Here is a 16912-nt window from a genome sequence, read left to right on the forward strand (position 1 = left end):
AATTCAAATCCCGGGCTTCATTAGCAAGTGCGGTATGCATACATTACCCCGCTAGTTCGAACTAGCGGGGTAGTGTAGACATACCCGGAGAGAGCAACAGGATTGCCCCCCCGCTGTGGAAGGGCGGCTACTCAGTGAATCCGAGTACTCGCCTGACAAGGGGCCTTAAGTGGTGCCAATCCACATCTGAGGGACTTTGCTGTGGCCCTGCAGACCAGCACGTGCGCGAGGGCTGCTAAGGCCTGAGTCAGGCACAGGCAGGGGACTGGCCACGTGACAAACTCCATTTTAGGAGGCTCTTTTACACAGTGAGAACAACGGGATTCCCTCCACATGGGCAAGGGGCTATAAGGGTCCCTGGGGGCTCCTCCATTTGTCTTCACTCCAGCTCCTCCCTTCAGAAGCATCTCAGCCGTGAACCGAGCCTGGAAGGGCGCATGGCCCGGCCGAACTAAGGGTATGTTCCGGAGACAGCAGATCAAGCCATCGCTGCCCCAAGGACTGTGTAATTTTGTTTCCTTTAACCAGTTTATTCTCAACCTTTTGTTTCTTTCATTAATACCCCTTTAGAAGTTAGATGCTAAAGGACTGGCCCAGTGTGCTCATGTGGGTAAGATCCGAGGCACAAACTGGCCTGGGGCTGTGGCTGGTCTTTCAGGACTGGGAGAACCCGTTTGGATTTGGTGAGATTGGGTTTAGAACCTCCCACCTGCATAAGGAGCGGGCTGGTTGTGGCACAGGTCAAACTGGAGTGTCTAAGGGGAGTGCGTGTGTGACTGCTCACTGGCAGGTGTGGCTCACAGACGTGCTGTGTGACTGGTCTGGTGCCTTATAGTGCAGTGCCGTGTAAGTAGCCCAGTCTCCAAGCAATTTGCCCTGATTTGCCCCTCTCCACAGAGCCCCCACAAACTGTTATGTTACAGGCCCAACATGGGGCCCTCCAGGGTGCAGTGGTTCAGGGGAGCCCTTTTAGGGGCAGGAGAGCACCCTCCCCAGACCCTATGCTGCTCCCCTAGCAGCTCTGGGTGCCCCAGCAGGAGGGTCTGAGAGGGGAGCACAGGCCACCTGAGGAAACCTGGGCACCCGGCAGTGAGGGCAGGTGGGTGCCTTGGGCAGCACCTGCACCAGGGAGGGTCCCATGAGTTGGATAAGTGTTAGCTCCCCGTAGAATGGGACAGGACCCCACGGCAGGGGGAGCTGCCTCCAGCCGGCTTCCCGGGAGGATTGGGGGCACCTGCTTATGTTTTACTCCTCCAGAGCCTGGTGCTGAGCCAGCTGCCCCCCACAACCCTGCCAGTGCCCCCAACCCCTGCTAGCCCACCCTGGGCTCCCTACCCCAGTTCTGACCCTCCTGCCCTACGGGGCGGTGCAGCGCGGAGGGTGGAGGCAGTACCAGCAGCAGCTGCACATGGGGGAGCTGGGTGCACAGGGACATAATGCCCCAGCAGCAGCCCTTGCTGAGCCCCAGGTGGGAGATGTGGCTGGGCAGTGGGGTGCACTGGGGCGCACGTCTCCCACCCAGGTCCCTGCTGCTGCGAGCACTGCCAGGGCCTGGCATCTAGTGGCTGAGTGCGTGGGCAGCCTGGATGACCGGTCCCATTACTAGGCACCCCTCCCCCGGAGCTCTGGGCCCTCTCTCAACCTGTCTGCACCCAACTCTCCCTGGAGCCAGGGCCCCGGCCACGTGGCTGCAGCACAGAGCCACCCTTCCCCTGCAGCAGGGCCCAACCCAGGGGACTGGCCGGTCCACAACAGCTCCAGCACCGGGACTGCCCCATCCCCACCTCTCAGCTCCCCAGAGCCACCCAGCCCAGAGAACATGGCCCCTGCACCCTCAGCCTGCAGGGCCCCTGTGGTTCTGCTGCCCGCACACACCCTGGGGGCTCTTCAGGGGAATTCCGCGACAGCCGGCGGCAGGGTGACAGCAACACCCCGCGGGAGGCCCGACTCCAGCTCCGCCTGTATCCGCCTGCGCCCAGCGGCGTTGTTTGTATCCGGCAGGGCTCCAGGCTCAGTGCTGGGCATGGGCATCACCGTGGAGTGGGCACCGGGCGAGCCAGGCCAGGCTTGGCACGGCCCAGCAGCCCCGGGGGGCTCGTTGCGGGCGGCCGGCGTTACTCCCTGGCACTCGGGGCAGGCTCCTGCAGGGCCAAGCGGACACACCCAGTCATGGAGCGGGCAGTGCCCGGGGCCGCGCTCTCGCTGGAGCTCTCCTAGGCGTGGCTGAGGCAGAGACAGTGCAGACAGGCAGTGCAGAGGCGAGAACAAGAGGTCGGGATGAGGTCAGAGGAGAAGGGTGACGGGTGCGACCAGCACAGGAGCAGCCTGCACCCGGCAGCACTCGGTGGCATGAATGAGAGAAGACAGAACAAAGGGGGAGCATTCAGCATGCACGGCTCACGGGCACAGCCGCCCAGGGGACCCTGCTGCCACCGCCCAGGCCCCTGGCACCCAGCTCACGGGCACAGCCGCCCAGGGGACCCTGCTGCCACCGCCCGGGCCCCTGGCACCCAGCTCACGGGCACAGCCGCCCTGGGGACCCTGCTGCCACCGCCCAGGCCCCTGGTACCCAGCTCACGGGCACAGCCGCCCAGGGGACCCTGCTGCCACCGCCCAGGCCCCTGGCACCCAGCTCACGGGCACAGCCGCCCAGGGGACCCTGGCACCCAGCTCACGGGCACAGCCGCCCTGGGGACCCTGCTGCCACCGCCCAGGCCCCTGGCACCCAGCTCACGGGCACAGCCGCCCTGGGGACCCTGCTGCCACCGCCCAGGCCCCTGGCACCCAGCTCACGGGCACAGCCGCCCTGGGGACCCTGCTGCACCGCCCAGGCCCCTGGCACCCAGCTCACGGGCACAGCCGCCCTGGGGACCCTGCTGCACCGCCCAGGCCCCTGGCACCCAGCTCACAGGCACAGCCGCCCTGGGGACCCTGGCACCCAGCTCACGGGCACAGCCGCCCTGGGGACCCTGCTGCACCGCCCAGGCCCCTGGCACCCAGCTCACGGGCACAGCCGCCCTGGGGACCCTGCTGCACCGCCCAGGCCCCTGGCACCCAGCTCACGGGCACAGCCGCCCTGGGGACCCTGCTGCACCGCCCAGGCCCCTGGCACCCAGCTCATGGGCACAGCCGCCCTGGGGACCCTGCTGCCACCGCCCAGGCCCCTGGCACCCAGCTCACAGGCACAGCCGCCCTGGGGACCCTGCTGCCACCGCCCAGGCCCCTGGCACCCAGCTCACGGGCACAGCCGCCATGGGGACCCTGTTGCCACCGCCCAGGCCCCTGGCACCCAGCTCACAGGCACAGCCGCCCTGGGGACCCTGCTGCCACCGCCCAGGCCCCTGGCACCCAGCTCACAGGCACAGCCGCCCAGGGGACCCTGCTGCCACCGCCCAGGCCCCTGGCACCCAGCTCACGGGCACAGCCGCCCTGGGGACCCTGCTGCCACCGCCCAGGCCCCTGGCACCCAGCTCACAGGCACAGCCGCCCAGGGGACCCTGCTGCCACCGCCCAGGCCCCTGGCACCCAGCTCACAGGCACAGCCACCCTGGGGACCCTGCTGCCACCGCCCAGGCCCCTGGCACCCAGCTCACGGGCACAGCCGCCCTGGGGACCCTGCTGCCACCGCCCAGGCCCCTGGCACCCAGCTCACGGGCACAGCCGCCCAGGGGACCCTGCTGCCACCGCCCAGGCCCCTGGCACCCAGCTCACGGGCACAGCCGCCCTGGGGACCCTGCTGCCACCGCCCAGGCCCCTGGCACCCAGCTCACAGGCACAGCCGCCCAGGGGACCCTGCTGCCACCGCCCAGGCCCCTGGCCTCACCCCCTGCCTGGCCCAGGGGGACCCTGGACACTACACAGACTGCAGTGCCCGACCATGCCCCAGGACCCAGTAGGGTGTTCTCCTAGCTGTGACTCGGGCCCCCTCCCAGGGTCACGTCAGGCCACAGGAGCAGTCGTGCGAGCCTGACTGGCAGCCGAGGGTAGAGCTCTGCCAGCTGGGTGGGGTCGGCAGGGCACGTCCACTCCGCCTCTGAGCTCAGAGGCATGACTAGCACCACGCTGCAACCCGGCTGAGCCTGCAGGGCTGTGCGGTCTGGTGGCTGACGGGCCCCGGCAGGGCGGGTACGTCCACCCTGGAGCTCAGGGGTTCCTAGCGTGGCAGACCTAGGGGCACTCCATTTCAGGGACTGGAGCGTGGCTGTAGCGCAGGCGACAGGAGGGGCTAGCTGCCTCCAGGACGTTCCTCTAGCCCGGCTGGGCCTAGCCTTGGGCACTTAGCTCCCCGTGGCTGGCTACACATCCCTCCGAGCATGAGCTCCAGCAGTGCTAAGACGGGCACAGCCACCAGTGTCCCCGGTAAGCTGAGCGCGTGTGCGGCTGCCCTGCAGAGATTCACGTGGCTCTGTACTGGTGATGCACATCTACACATGCCTCTGTGCACACAACATTTATGCCACACATGGATGGAAAAAACGAGAGGGAGCATTGACAGCCACCCCCCACTGGTGTGCAGACATCCCCGTGGGCCATGGTGGGCCTGCAGCGTGGCAACCAGAGAGCCACAGTGGCACGCACCTCGGACGGGCCTCTTTGGACAGCTCACTCTGCCGCTTCGCCTCCGCTGCTCTCCGCCAGGCTGGGAACGTTTCGACACCGGCAGGCCTGCCCTCGGCGTGAGACCGTTCCTGCCCAGTTAGCCAGTCTGCCGGCCGCCCAGGCAGCGCAAACCCTGGCAGGGTTGCTCTGTCTGCCTGGCTCCTGCCCACCCAGAGCACTGTCCTGCCCACGCTGCCCAGGGACTCACGGCTCCGGCTTGCCCGCAGGCCACCGGGTCCCCAGCAGTTCCAGCGACTCACCATTCATCTGGGAGGGCGAGAGGGAGTAGTCCTTGTCGGCGCAATGCTGCTCGCCCTTTGGGCCGTGGCTCAGCCGGCCGGCACCCTCCATCATGCGGACAATCTCGCCGCGGTCGATGCTCCTCAGGGCCGCGTACAGATTCTCCACTGCCATGGGGAGCAGGGGGTGTCACGAAAGGTGCCACGGGGACGCATGCAGCCCTGCGACCCGGCACAGCCAGCCGCGGGCACGAGTCCACGGTGCCCGTTGGCCCAAGCAGGACCCCGCACAGGACAGCCACACGCGGGAGGCCAGGGCAGGGCAGCCCAGCTGGGCATGTCCAACCTGGCGTGGCGTGGCGTGTGCGAGGGAGCACTGCAGGTCTGCCGCAGGTTAAGCACGGAGGCGGCCTGGCTCCACTGCTCTGACATGAAGCCTCTTTTGAAGGAGAGGCTGGAGAGGACATGATGGTCCCACCCCTCACTTCCCTGGTCTGCCCTGCCTAGCTGCCTCCGGCTTGGCCCAGCACCCACCCCACCACGCCATTCCCCTGGCTCAGCCCGCCTTCGCCAGCCAGGCGCCCTGGGTCACCGTGCCGCCCCACCTCTGGCCCAGCACCCTGGCTCAGCCACCCCACCCTGGCCTGCTTAGCCACCCCTGGCCCAGCCCCCCACCAACACGCCTGCTGGAGACCCGGGCTGGCAGCATGGTGAGCCTGTGGAACCCCTGGGGCGCAGGCTGGGCCCCGCCCCGGCAGAAGGTGCCAAAGACTCACTCTTGGCATTCTTGCCCTCCCGGCTGACCCACAGGTTGAGCATGGCCACGCTCTGCTCCAGCAGGGAATTGGGGTTCTCCACCCGGATCCGGTTGATATCGTCCACCCCAAACTGCAGCTCCCGGGCCAGCTCTGTAGGAAACACAGCCTGTGTGAGGCAGCGGTGGTGTTCTGGGATGGAAAGGGGAACACACAGATCACTACGCAAACATCCTGTGCCAGGCCAGGGGTCTATGAACAGCCCACAGTGCGCTACGGCTATGGGCCTGGATTTCAGCGTAGCAGCAGGGAAGCGTTTGGCCAGCCTGGTACCTGCCCACCCCGCTCAGGCTATGTCTAGACTGCAGGCTTCTTTCGGAAGAAGCTTTTCCAGAAGAGATCTTCCAAAAAAATCTTCTTCCAAAAGAGAGCATCCACACTGCCAAAGCACATTGAAAAGGACATCTGCTTTTCCAAAAGAAGGCGTCCCCGCTGAATGGGCGCTCTTTCGCATTTCAGCTGTGATTACTAAGGGCGGAGTGGCCACCAGGGCACCTGTGCTTTTCCTCTTCTTCCAAAAGAACTCCCTCTTCCCCGTCCACACGCACCTTTTTCTGAAAGAGCTCTCGCAAAAAGGCTTCTTCCTCAGAGAAAGAGGTTCCCCAATGTCGGAACAACCCCTCTGCTCTTGGTTTTCTTGCGGAAGAACACAATTGCAGTGTGGACATAATTGAAGTTTTTCCGCAAAAACTCTGTAGTGTAGACACAATCTCAGCGCTTCCACGCAGGGGGGTAGTCAGCTCCCGGAGCCACTGTGTACGGGGAGCCAGCTTTCAGACCAGGCTCATCGGTTAACCACGGGCAGGGTTCCGCTTGCACATCCCTGCTCTGAACACTGTCTTGTGGCTGTGCTTTTCCACAGCGAGGACAGTGGGATTCCTGCCAGGTGGCAGAGGATGTAGAAGGCTGCGGAAACCCTCCATTTTGTCTTCAATCCTGCTTCCACCTTGGCTACAAACTGGCGCTTTCAACAAAGGACTGAGTGACCCATCCACGCTGCAGACAGTCTCCAGAAACTCAACTTACGCCAGCCGTTTCTCCCATTCCTGCTTCAAGCCTGAACCAAGAACTTGGCAACTGTTGTATGTATCGGATTCCTTTCATAATTCTAATTCTAATGCTCTCACTCACGATTTTTGGATAAGACCTGAGATGGAAATTGACCTGGGAACGCGGCTGATCCTTGGAACTGAAAGAGCCTAGATTAGTTTTCACAACCTCCCACCTTACACGGAGGGGATGGGCGGTGGCACAGGAGAGCTGGGGCATCCGAAGGAATTGCTCAGGTGACTTCATGTTAGCCAGTGGGGCGAACAGACGTGCACTGGGACTGGCTTGTGCCTGACCGTGAAGGACCCCCTGTCCCTGAGCAACTTGCCTTGATTTGAGCTCTCAGCAGTGCCCTTGTTACAGCATCACCCCCGCCTGCTGTGCAGCAAAGAGGGCAGAGGGCAGCCCCCCACTGCCAGCACTGCGAGCGCAGCTGCCTCTGCTTGAGGCTCTTCTAGGCGAATAGCCCTGGGGTGCCCCGGGTCCAGCCCTGCCCATGTCTCCACCCACGAGCCCCCAGAACTTGCTGACATCCCCTCGAGGGAAGTGGGTGGGGTGTGTGGGGGATGTGAAACTGGCCCCACTGGGCTTGGCCCGGCCGCCTGCAGCAGGGTCGCATCCTGCTCTGAGGAGGAAGAAGCTGGAAAGCCAGTTCCTGAGCCTCCTGGCTGCGACCCGACCAGCAGTGTCAGGCCTGTCCCTGCCACAGGCCTTGCTGCTCTGCTTCAGGGCGCACGAAAACATACAAACGTCGCTCAGGGCAAAATCCTGTCCTGGCTGGCCCAGAGATGGGGGTGCTGGGGGGTGGGCCTGCATGTGTGGAAGAAGGCAGTGCACAGAGGCGTACATCCATGCCCGGGATGTGAGCATGTGGCAGCGTATGCACACATCTGTGTGAGGAGGCAAAGCACCAGTGTGCACGGGAACACGAGGTGGTGGTTCACTGGAGGTCGTGCACAGGTATGTGTGCGAGGGCGGTGCACCGGCATGCAGGGACGTGCAAGGGGCTGGTGCACCAGCAGGGGGAGATGTGCGGTGGGACGGTTCATAGACGTGCTCATGGGCAGGGTATGTACCCTGGCTGGGACTGTGCTCTCTTTCCCAGCCCCACCGTCAGGCAGACAGAGCAGGCTGCTCCCACTGCTCCTAGGGCAGACACCTGTGTGCTGACGCTGGAGTCACACAGAAGCAGGCGGCTGGGACGGCTCAGCCTCCAGACCAGTCCCAGCACGAACCCACAGCTGCCGCCAGCCCAGCCACCGAACCCTCTGCGTGAGCTGGGCTCACGGCATCCCTCCCTGCATGGCACTGGGCACAGCACGAGCAAAACCTCCTCTCCGAGCAGCCGAGAGCAGGCCCTGTGCCCCGCGGAACAGACTCACCAGCCCAGCTGAGGCCCAGGTGCTCCGAGATAGCAGCCATCTTCACGTCAGCCTTCTCCGCGCCGCTCAGAGAGCCTGGGGGAGAGGAGCCCGTCACACTCCCCGGCAGAGGCAGGGAACCAGCCAGAGCCCAGGAAGGGTGGGGCAGCCAAGCCACCGGGCCCAGCCCCTCTCTCGTGGCTCTCCCCATGCACCAGTGGGCTCTGGAGCCAGGCTAGGCATGGATACGCAGGGCGGGTGGGGTCCGAGCCGTGGGTGGATGGGCCTGAGGGCTGGGCTGGGGGGGGACAGGCAGGACAGGCTGGGGAGCTGAGTAGGCAGGTGGAGCAGCAGGATGAGCCGGGGAGCCAGGCCGGGCAGACAGAGAGTTGGGTTGGCCGGGCCATGGACAGGCAGGGCTGGGATGGGTCAGGGGGTGTAGAGGCAGGGTGGGCCAGGGAGCCAGGCTGGGGGGTGGGCTAGCTGGGAGATGGACAGGCAGGGCTGGCCAGGCCAGGCCAGGGGATTGGCAGGGATGGGATGGACCAGGATGGTCAGGGCCTGGCAGGCTGAGGAGTGGATAGGCGGGGTTGGATCAGGCTGGGGGGTGGACAGGCAGGGTTGGGACAGATGGGGGGGTGGACGGGCGGGGTTGGATCAGGCTGGGGGGTGGAAGGGCAGGTTGGGACAGACGGGGGGTGGACGGGCGGGGTTGGGACAGACAGGGAGGTGGACGGGAGGGGTTGGATCGGGCTGGGGGGTGGAAGGGCAGGTTGGGACAGATGGGGGGTGGCCGGGTGGGGTTGGATCGGGCTGGGGAGTGGAAGGGCAGGTTGGGACAGACGGGGGGTGGACAGGCAGGGTTGGGACAGACCGGGGGGTGGACGGGCGGGGTTGGATCGGGCTGGGGGGTGGAAAGGCAGGTTGGGACAGACGGGGGGTGGAAGGGCAGGTTGGGACAGACGGGGGGTGGACGGGCAGGGTTGGGACAGATGGGGGGTGGCCGGGTGGGGTTGGATCGGGCTGGGGGGTGGAAGGGCAGGTTGGGACAGACGGGGGGTGGAAGGGCAGGTTGGGACAGACGGGGGGTGGACGGGCAGGGTTGGGACAGATGGGGGGTGGCCGGGTGGGGTTGGATCGGGCTGGGGGGTGGAAGGGCAGGTTGGGACAGACGGGGGGGTGGACAGGCGGGGTTGGATCGGGCTGGAGGGTGGAAGGGCAGGTTGGGACAGACGGGGGGGTGGACAGGCGGGGTTGGATCGGGCTGGGGGGTGGAAGGGCAGGTTGGGACAGACGGGGGGTGGCCGGGTGGGGTTGGATCAGGCTGGGGGGTGGAAGGGCAGGGTTGGGACAGACGGGGGGTGGCCGGGTGGGGTTGGATCGGGCTGGGGGGTGGAAGGGCAGGTTGGGACAGACGGGGGGGTGGACAGGCAGGGTTGGGACAGACCGGGGGGTGGACGGGCGGGGTTGGATCGGGCTGGGGGGTGGAAGGGCAGGTTGGGACAGACGGGGGGTGGCCGGGTGGGGTTGGATCGGGCTGGGGGTGGAAGGGCAGGGTTGGGACAGACGGGGGGTGGACGGGCGGGGTTGGATCGGGCTGGGGGGTGGAAGGGCAGGTTGGGACAGACGGGGGATGGAAGGGCAGGGTTGGGACAGACGGGGGGTGGACGGGCGGGGTTGGATCGGGCTGGGGGGTGGAAGGGCAGGTTGGGACAGACGGGGGGTGGAAGGGCAGGGTTGGGACAGACGGGGGGTGGACGGGCGGGGTTGGATCGGGCTGGGGGGTGGAAGGGCAGGTTGGGACAGACGGGGGATGGAAGGGCAGGTTGGGACAGACGGGGGGTGGCCGGGTGGGGTTGCATTGGGCTGGGGGTGGCCGGGCGCGGCCGGGCAGGCCGAGGGGCGGACAGGCAGCGTCCCAGCACACCGGGAGGTGGACGGGCCAGGCCATGGCCGGCCCAGGGGGGCTGCGTACCCAGCGGGCTCTCAGCGAGGGTGCTGTATCTCTCGCGCAGCGCCAGCGGTGTCAGCGTCCTCCTTCGCTCCTCGCTGCCGGTCCCCTGGAGGAGAAGCTGCCGTGGGCCAAGCGCTCCTCAGCCTGGGAGCTCCCTGGTGGGGCTGGGCAGGGCCCAGGGAGACCTGCCCCCGGTTGGACCCCCCGGTAGCTGACTCGCTTGGCAAACGCCCTGCCCCTTTGGCCAGTCAGCAGAGAACCACCAGGCCCTGCCCGTCCCGCGGCCGCGCCGGAAGGGCTGGGTGTGCCTGCCCTGCCCCAAAGCCTGTCCTGGAGCGAGCGGGCTCTGGCCACGCGCTCAGTGCCGTCCCAGGGGCGAGGGCAGGAGCTCAGCACGCCGGCCCCAGTGGCACTGCCAGGAACACGAGGCGCCTCCCCCGAGTGCCACGCTGGCGTGAAAGGGCCGGGGTGGGGCGGGCACGCTGCTGCCCAGGGCTGGTGGGCGTATTCAGCAGGGACCTGGCCGCCACCCGGCGCACGGACCTTGGTGCACGGCGGCATGGCGATGTTCAGGTGGCACAGGACGTGCTGCAGGTCCTCGTACTTCATGGCCTTGCGCAGGAAGGAGAGCGAGCCGCCTGCCTCCCGGCTGCTGTCCCGCACCTGGACACCACAAGACAGGAGGGCAGCAGGGAGCGGAGACGGGCCGTGCCCAGCCCCCCCCCCCGGCCCCCTCCCCCCGGGGCTGTTACCTTGACGGGGACCGCCAGCCGGTTCTCCTGGAAGGCCTGGAACTGGAAGCTGCGCTGCTGCGTGGCCTTCTTGACAGGCGCCAGATTCCCCGAGAGCTCCACGTGCAGGGGCATCCCCTCCAGCACCTGGGGCAGCAGGGCTGGGTCAGGCCCCCGCGCAGTGCCTGAGTCAGGGCCAGCCCCGGCACCCGGCACTGCAGGCCTGGCTGTGCGCGTGGGAGTGGGACCCGTGGCCCCGGGGGAGGGCGCTATACCTGAGTCAGGGCCAGCCCCGGCGCCCGGCACTGCAGGCCTGGCTGTGCGCGTGGGAGTGGGACCCGTGGCCCCGGGGGAGGGCGCTATACCTGAGTCAGGGCCAGCCCCGGCGCCCGGCACTGCAGGCCTGGCTGTGTGTGTGGGGAGTGGGACCCGTGGCCCCGGGGGAGGGTGCTATGCCTGAGTCAGGGCCAGCCCCGGTGCCTGGCACTGCAGGCCTGGCTGTGTGTGGGGAGTGGGACCCGTGGCCCCCGGGAGGGCGCTATGCCTGAGTCAGGGCCAGCCCCGGCGCCCGGCACTGCAGGCCTGGCTGTGCGCGTGGGAGTGGGACCCGTGGCCCTGGGGGAGGGCGCTATGCCTGAGTCAGGGCCAGCTCCGGCGCCCGGCACTGCAGGCCTGGCTGTGCGCGTGGGAGTGGGACCCGTGGCCCCGGGGGAGGGCGCTATGCCTGAGTCAGGGCCAGCCCCGGCGCCCGGCACTGCAGGCCTGGCTGTGCGCGTGGGAGTGGGACCCGTGGCCCTGGGGGAGGGCGCTATGCCTGAGTCAGGGCCAGCCCCGGTGCCCAGCACTGCAGGCCTGGCTGTGTGTGGGGAGTGGGACCCGTGGCTCCGGGGGAGGGCGCTACGGCTGAGTCAGGGCCAGCCCCGGCGCCCGGCACTGCAGGCCTGGCTGTGCGCGTGGGAGTGGGACCCGTGGCCCTGGGGGAGGGCGCTATGCCTGAGTCAGGGCCAGCCCCGGCACCCGGCACTGCAGGCCTGGCTGTGTGCGGGGAGTGGGACCCGTGGCCCCGGGGGAGGGCGCTACGGCTGAGTCAGGGCCAGCCCCGGCGCCCGGCACTGCAGGCCTGGCTGTGCGCGTGGGAGTGGGACCCGTGGCCCTGGGGGAGGGCGCTGTGCCTGAGTCAGGGCCAGCCCCGGTGCCCGGCACTGCAGGCCTGGCTGTGCGCGTGGGAGTGGGACCCGTGGCCCCGGGGAGGGCGCTATGCCTGAGTCAGGGCCAGCCCCGGTGCCCGGCACTGCAGGCCTGGCTGTGTGTGTGGGAGTGGGACCCGTGGCCCTGGGGGAGGGCGCTATGCCTGAGTCAGGGCCAGCCCCGGCGCCCAGCACTGCAGGCCTGGCTGTGCGCGTGGGAGTGGGACCCGTGGCCCCGGGGGAGGGCGCTATACCTGAGTCAGGGCCAGCCCCGGCGCCCGGCAATGCAGGCCTGGCTGTGCGCGTGGGCGTGGGACCCGTGGCCCCGGGGAGGGCGCTATGCCTGAGTCAGGGCCAGCCCCGGCGCCCGGCAATGCAGGCCTGGCTGTGCGCATGGGCGTGGGACCCGTGGCCCCGGGGAGGGTGCTATGCCTGAGTCAAGGCCAGCCCCGGCGCCCGGCAATGCAGGCCTGGCTGTGCGCGTGGGCGTGGGACCCGTGGCCCCGGGGGAGGGCGCTATGCCTGAGTCAGGGCCAGCCCCGGCGCCCGGCAATGCAGGCCTGGCTGTGCGCGTGGGCGTGGGACCCGTGGCCCGGGGGAGGGCGCTATGCCTGAGTCAGGGCCAGCCCCAGTGCCCGGCACTGCAGGCCTGGCTGTGCGCGTGGGAGTGGGACCCGTGGCCCCGGGGGAGGGTGCTATGCCTGAGTCAGGGCCAGCCCCGGCGCCCGGCAATGCAGGCCTGGCTGTGCGCGTGGGCGTGGGACCCGTGGCCCCGGGGAGGGCGCTATGCCTGAGTCAGGGCCAGCCCCGGCGCCCGGCACTGCAGGCCTGGCTGTGCGCGTGGGAGTGGGACCCGTGGCCCCCGGGAGGGCGCTACGGCTGAGTCAGGGCCAGCCCCGGCGCCCGGCACTGCAGGCCTGGCTGTGCGCGTGGGAGTGGGACCCGTGGCCCCGGGGGAGGGCGCTACGGCTGAGTCAGGGCCAGCCCCGGTGCCTGGCACTGCAGGCCTGGCTGTGCGCGTGGGAGTGGGACCCGTGGCCCCGGGGAGGGCGCTTCGGCTGAGTCAGGGCCAGCCCCGGCGCCCGGCACTGCAGGCCTGGCTGTGCGCGTGGGAGTGGGACCCGTGGACCCGGGGGAGGGCGCTTCGGCTGAGTCAGGGCCAGCCCCGGCGCCCGGCACTGCAGGCCTGGCTGTGCGCGTGGGCGTGGGACCCGTGGCCCCGGGGGAGGGCGCTATGCCTGAGTCAGGGCCAGCCCCGGTGCCTGGCACTGCAGGCCTGGCTGTGCGCGTGGCCGTGGGACCCGTGGCCCCGGGGGAGGGCGCTACCTCGATGTCCCGGCTGCGGGCCACCTCGTGGAAGTTCTCGTGCTGCTCCAGCGTCTTGTCCACCTTGTCGTCGGTCATGCAGTAGCAGCGCAGCCGCCCCTCCCGCGTGCTGCTCATCTTGGCAAACACCACGAACTTGGCCATGTAGGGCACGGCCGTCAGCTCCTGGTACAGCAGGCTGGCGAAGTGGACAGCCTCGGCCGTGCGCGGGCAATCTGCCAGCCAGAACCTGCAGGGCACGGCCCCACGCGGTCACCACAGCCCAGCCCCAGCCCCACGGGCTGCCCCACTACCCTCCTGCTCCCCCTCAGAGAACAGATTTCCGGGCCAGGCATCACACGGGGCATGAGGGGGCGTCAGGAGGAAAATGGGGGAACCCAACCCCAGCCCGACTGTGCGTGGCTCTGGGGCCCTGCCTGTGGCCGGGGGCCCCCTGCTGGGCGTTGCTGTATACGCAGGAGACCGCGTTTGCACACGCGTGATTGCACACGCGTGCGAGGACACAGTGCCCAAGGCTCGTGGGAATCCGCCTCGAGACACCATCCTTGGTGGCCCGGGGGCTGAGAGCACCAGAGGTCCTGGATTTGCAGCCTGGGAATCATGGAGCCTTTTCCCTTCACACAGCCAGGGCCCCGGGTCCCGGCCTTGCCACAGCCTCCTCTGGCTCCCCTTGGCCTGGGCCCCACCCTGCCACCCAGCCCCAGGCCACACGAGGCACCGGGCACCCGCCGCTCACCGGGCAGACACGTTGGTGGTGAAGCTGGCACACTCATGGGCGTACACCAGCTTCGTAGTCCCTGTGATGTCCTCCCACTGGGCCTGGGCTGTGCCCCCTGAAACGAGACACAAGGGGCTGACGCAGGCCCAACCCACAGGCTCTGCCCCGTGGAGCCCCCCGGGGGGGGAGGAGCCCGTGCGGAGCAGGCAGGGGTCACTGGGGGGGAGGAGCCCGTGTGGGGCAGGCAGGGGTCCCCGGGGGGGAGGAGCTCGTGTGGGGCAGGCAGGGATCTTTGGGGGGGAGGAGCTCGTGTGGGGCAGGCAGGGATCTTTGGGGGGAGAGGAGCCCATGCGGAGCAGGCAGGGATCTTTGGGGGGGGGAGCCCGTGCGGAGCAGGCAGGGATCTTTGGGGGGGGGAGCCCGTGCGGAGCAGGCAGGGATCTTTGGGGGGGGAGCCCGTGTGGGGCAGGCAGGGATCTTTGGGGGAGAGGAGCCCGTGCGGAGCAGGCAGGGATCTTTGGGGGGGGGAGCCCGTGCGGAGCAGGCAGGGATCTTTGGGGGGGGAGCCCGTGTGGGCAGGCAGGGATCTTTGGGGGGAGAGGAGCCCGTGCGGAGCAGGCAGGGATCTTTGGGGGGGGGAGCCCGTGCGGAGCAGGCAGGGATCTTTGGGGGGAGAGGAGCCCGTGCGGAGCAGGCAGGGATCTTTGGGGGGAGAGGAGCCCATGCGGAGCAGGCAGGGATCTTTGGGGGGGGGGAGCCCGTGCGGAGCAGGCAGGGATCTTTGGGGGGGGGAGCCCGTGCGGAGCAGGCAGGGATCTTTGGGGGGGGAGCCTGTGCGGAGCAGGCAGGGATCTTTGGGGGGGGGAGCCCGTGCGGAGCAGGCAGGGATCTTTGGGGGGGGGAGCCCGTGTGGGGCAGGCAGGGAACTTTGGGGGGGGAGGAGCCCGTGCGGAGCAGGCAGGGATCTTTGGGGGGGGGAGCCCGTGCGGAGCAGGCAGGGATCTTTGGGGGGGGAGCCCGTGTGGGGCAGGCAGGGATCTTTGGGGGGGGAGCCTGTGCGGAGCAGGCAGGGATCTTTGGGGGGGGGAGCCCGTGCGGAGCAGGCAGGGATCTTTGGGGGGGGGAGCCCGTGTGGGGCAGGCAGGGAACTTTGGGGGGGGAGGAGCCCGTGCGGAGCAGGCAGGGATCTTTGGGGGGGGGAGCCCGTGCGGAGCAGGCAGGGATCTTTGGGGGGGGGAGCCCGTGTGGGGCAGGCAGGGATCTTTGGGGGGGGAGGAGCCCGTGCGGAGCAGGCAGGGATCTTTGGGGGGGGGAGCCCGTGCGGAGCAGGCAGGGATCTTTGGGGGGAGAGGAGCCCGTGTGGGGCAGGCAGGGATCTTTGGGGGGGGAGGAGCCCGTGTGGAGCAGGCAGGGGTCCCCGGGGGGGGGAGGAGCCCGTGTGGGGCAGGCAGGGGTCCCCGGGGGGGAGGAGCCCGTGTGGGGCAGGCAGGGGTCCCCGGGGGGGGGGAGGAGCCCGTGTGGTGCAGGCAGGGGTTCCCGGGGGGGAAGAGCCCGTGTGGGGCAGGCAGGGGTGCCCGGGGGGGGGAGGAGCCTGTGTGGTGCAGGCAGGGGTTCCCGGGGGGGGGGAGGAGCCCGTGTGGTGCAGGCAGGGGTTCCCGGGGGGGGGGGAGGAGCCCGTGTGGGGCAGGCAGGGGTTCCCCGGGGGGGGGAGGAGCCCGTGTGGGGCAGGCAGGGGTCTCCGAGGGGGGAGGAGCCCGTGTGGTGCAGGCAGGGGTTCCCCGGGGGGGGAGGAGCCCGTGTGGGGCAGGCAGGGGTCCCCGGGGGGGGAGGAGCCCATGTGGGGCAGGCAGGGGCCCCGGGGGGGGAGGAGCCCGTGTGGTGCAGGCAGGGGTCCCCGGGGGGGGAGGAGCCCGTGTGGGGCAGGCAGGGGCCCCGGGGGGGGAGGAGCCCGTGTGGGGCAGGCAGGGGCCCCTAGCAGGGCAGGCGCTCTCACCGATAACGCTGCAGAGCAGGCGCAGGCTGGTGGTGTCCCCCTCCCCGTTGTCCCGGGGACTGTCCTTCCAGGAGGGCGGGAGGGGGATGCGGAGGCCGATGGGCCGGTGGAACTTCCTGCGCCGCGGCTCCACGGTGACAATGGGGCTGAAGGTGGCCTGGTTCCCGAGCAGCTTCGTCACCAGCTCGTCGGGCACTGGCTGCGCCTGCGGGGGGAGGCAGCGCCATGAGGCAGCTCCGGAGTTCGCCAGCCCGGGAGGTGATGGACTACGGCTGCCCAGCACGCGGCCATGGCAGCGCCGGCCTCATCCTCTGCCCATCTGCCCCGGCAGCAACGCCCAGGGCCTGCCCAGCCTCTGTCTGTCTGTCTGTCAGCCCCGGGGCAGTGACACCTGGCACCCACCCAGCCTGCCCAGCCTCTGTCTGTCTGTCTGTCTGTCAGCCCCGGGGCAGTGACACCTGGCACCCACCCAGCCTGCCCAGCCTCTGTCTGTCTGTCTGTCAGCCCCAGGGCAGTGACACCTGGCACCCACCCAGCCTGCCCAGCCTCTGTCTGTCTGTCTGTCTGTCAGCCCCGGGGCAGAGACAATCTATGTCTAGACTGCAGGCTTCTTTCGGAAGAAGCTTTTCCGGAAGAGATCTTCCAAAAGAGAGTGTCCACACTGACCAGACGCTCTCTCGCATTTCAGCTGTGATTCCTGTGGACGGTGTGGCTACCAGGACACCTGTGCTTTCTCCTCTTTCCTCTTCTGTTGAAAGAACTCCCTCTTCCCCGGCCACACACGCCTGTTTCCAAACACGCTCTTTTGGAAAAAGGGTTCTTCCTAGTAAAATGAGGATTACCAATCTCGGAAACCCCCTCAGTTCTCTCAATTTTCTTGCAGAAGAACACAACTGCAGGGTGGACGTAATTGAAGTTATTTTGGAAAAATGGTTGTTT

At 68.5% G+C, this 16912-nt stretch overlaps 1 protein-coding gene across 1 annotated transcript in view; it reads right to left on the bottom strand.

Moving 5' to 3' along the window:
• ANK1 (ankyrin 1) overlaps positions 1-16912 on the bottom strand; it is a 75960-nt gene that overhangs the window by 9993 nt on the left and 49055 nt on the right. The window contains 9 exon segments of the mRNA XM_075910864.1: positions 4860-5006; positions 5615-5746; positions 8086-8160; positions 10040-10124; positions 10562-10681; positions 10771-10896; positions 13263-13491; positions 13999-14095; positions 15974-16178. Of these exon segments, the coding sequence (XP_075766979.1) occupies positions 4860-5006; positions 5615-5746; positions 8086-8160; positions 10040-10124; positions 10562-10681; positions 10771-10896; positions 13263-13491; positions 13999-14095; positions 15974-16178 (1216 nt within the window).

Source organism: Pelodiscus sinensis, chromosome 28 (genome assembly GCF_049634645.1).
Source record: "Pelodiscus sinensis isolate JC-2024 chromosome 28, ASM4963464v1, whole genome shotgun sequence".
Lineage (NCBI taxonomy): Eukaryota > Metazoa > Chordata > Testudines > Trionychidae > Pelodiscus > Pelodiscus sinensis.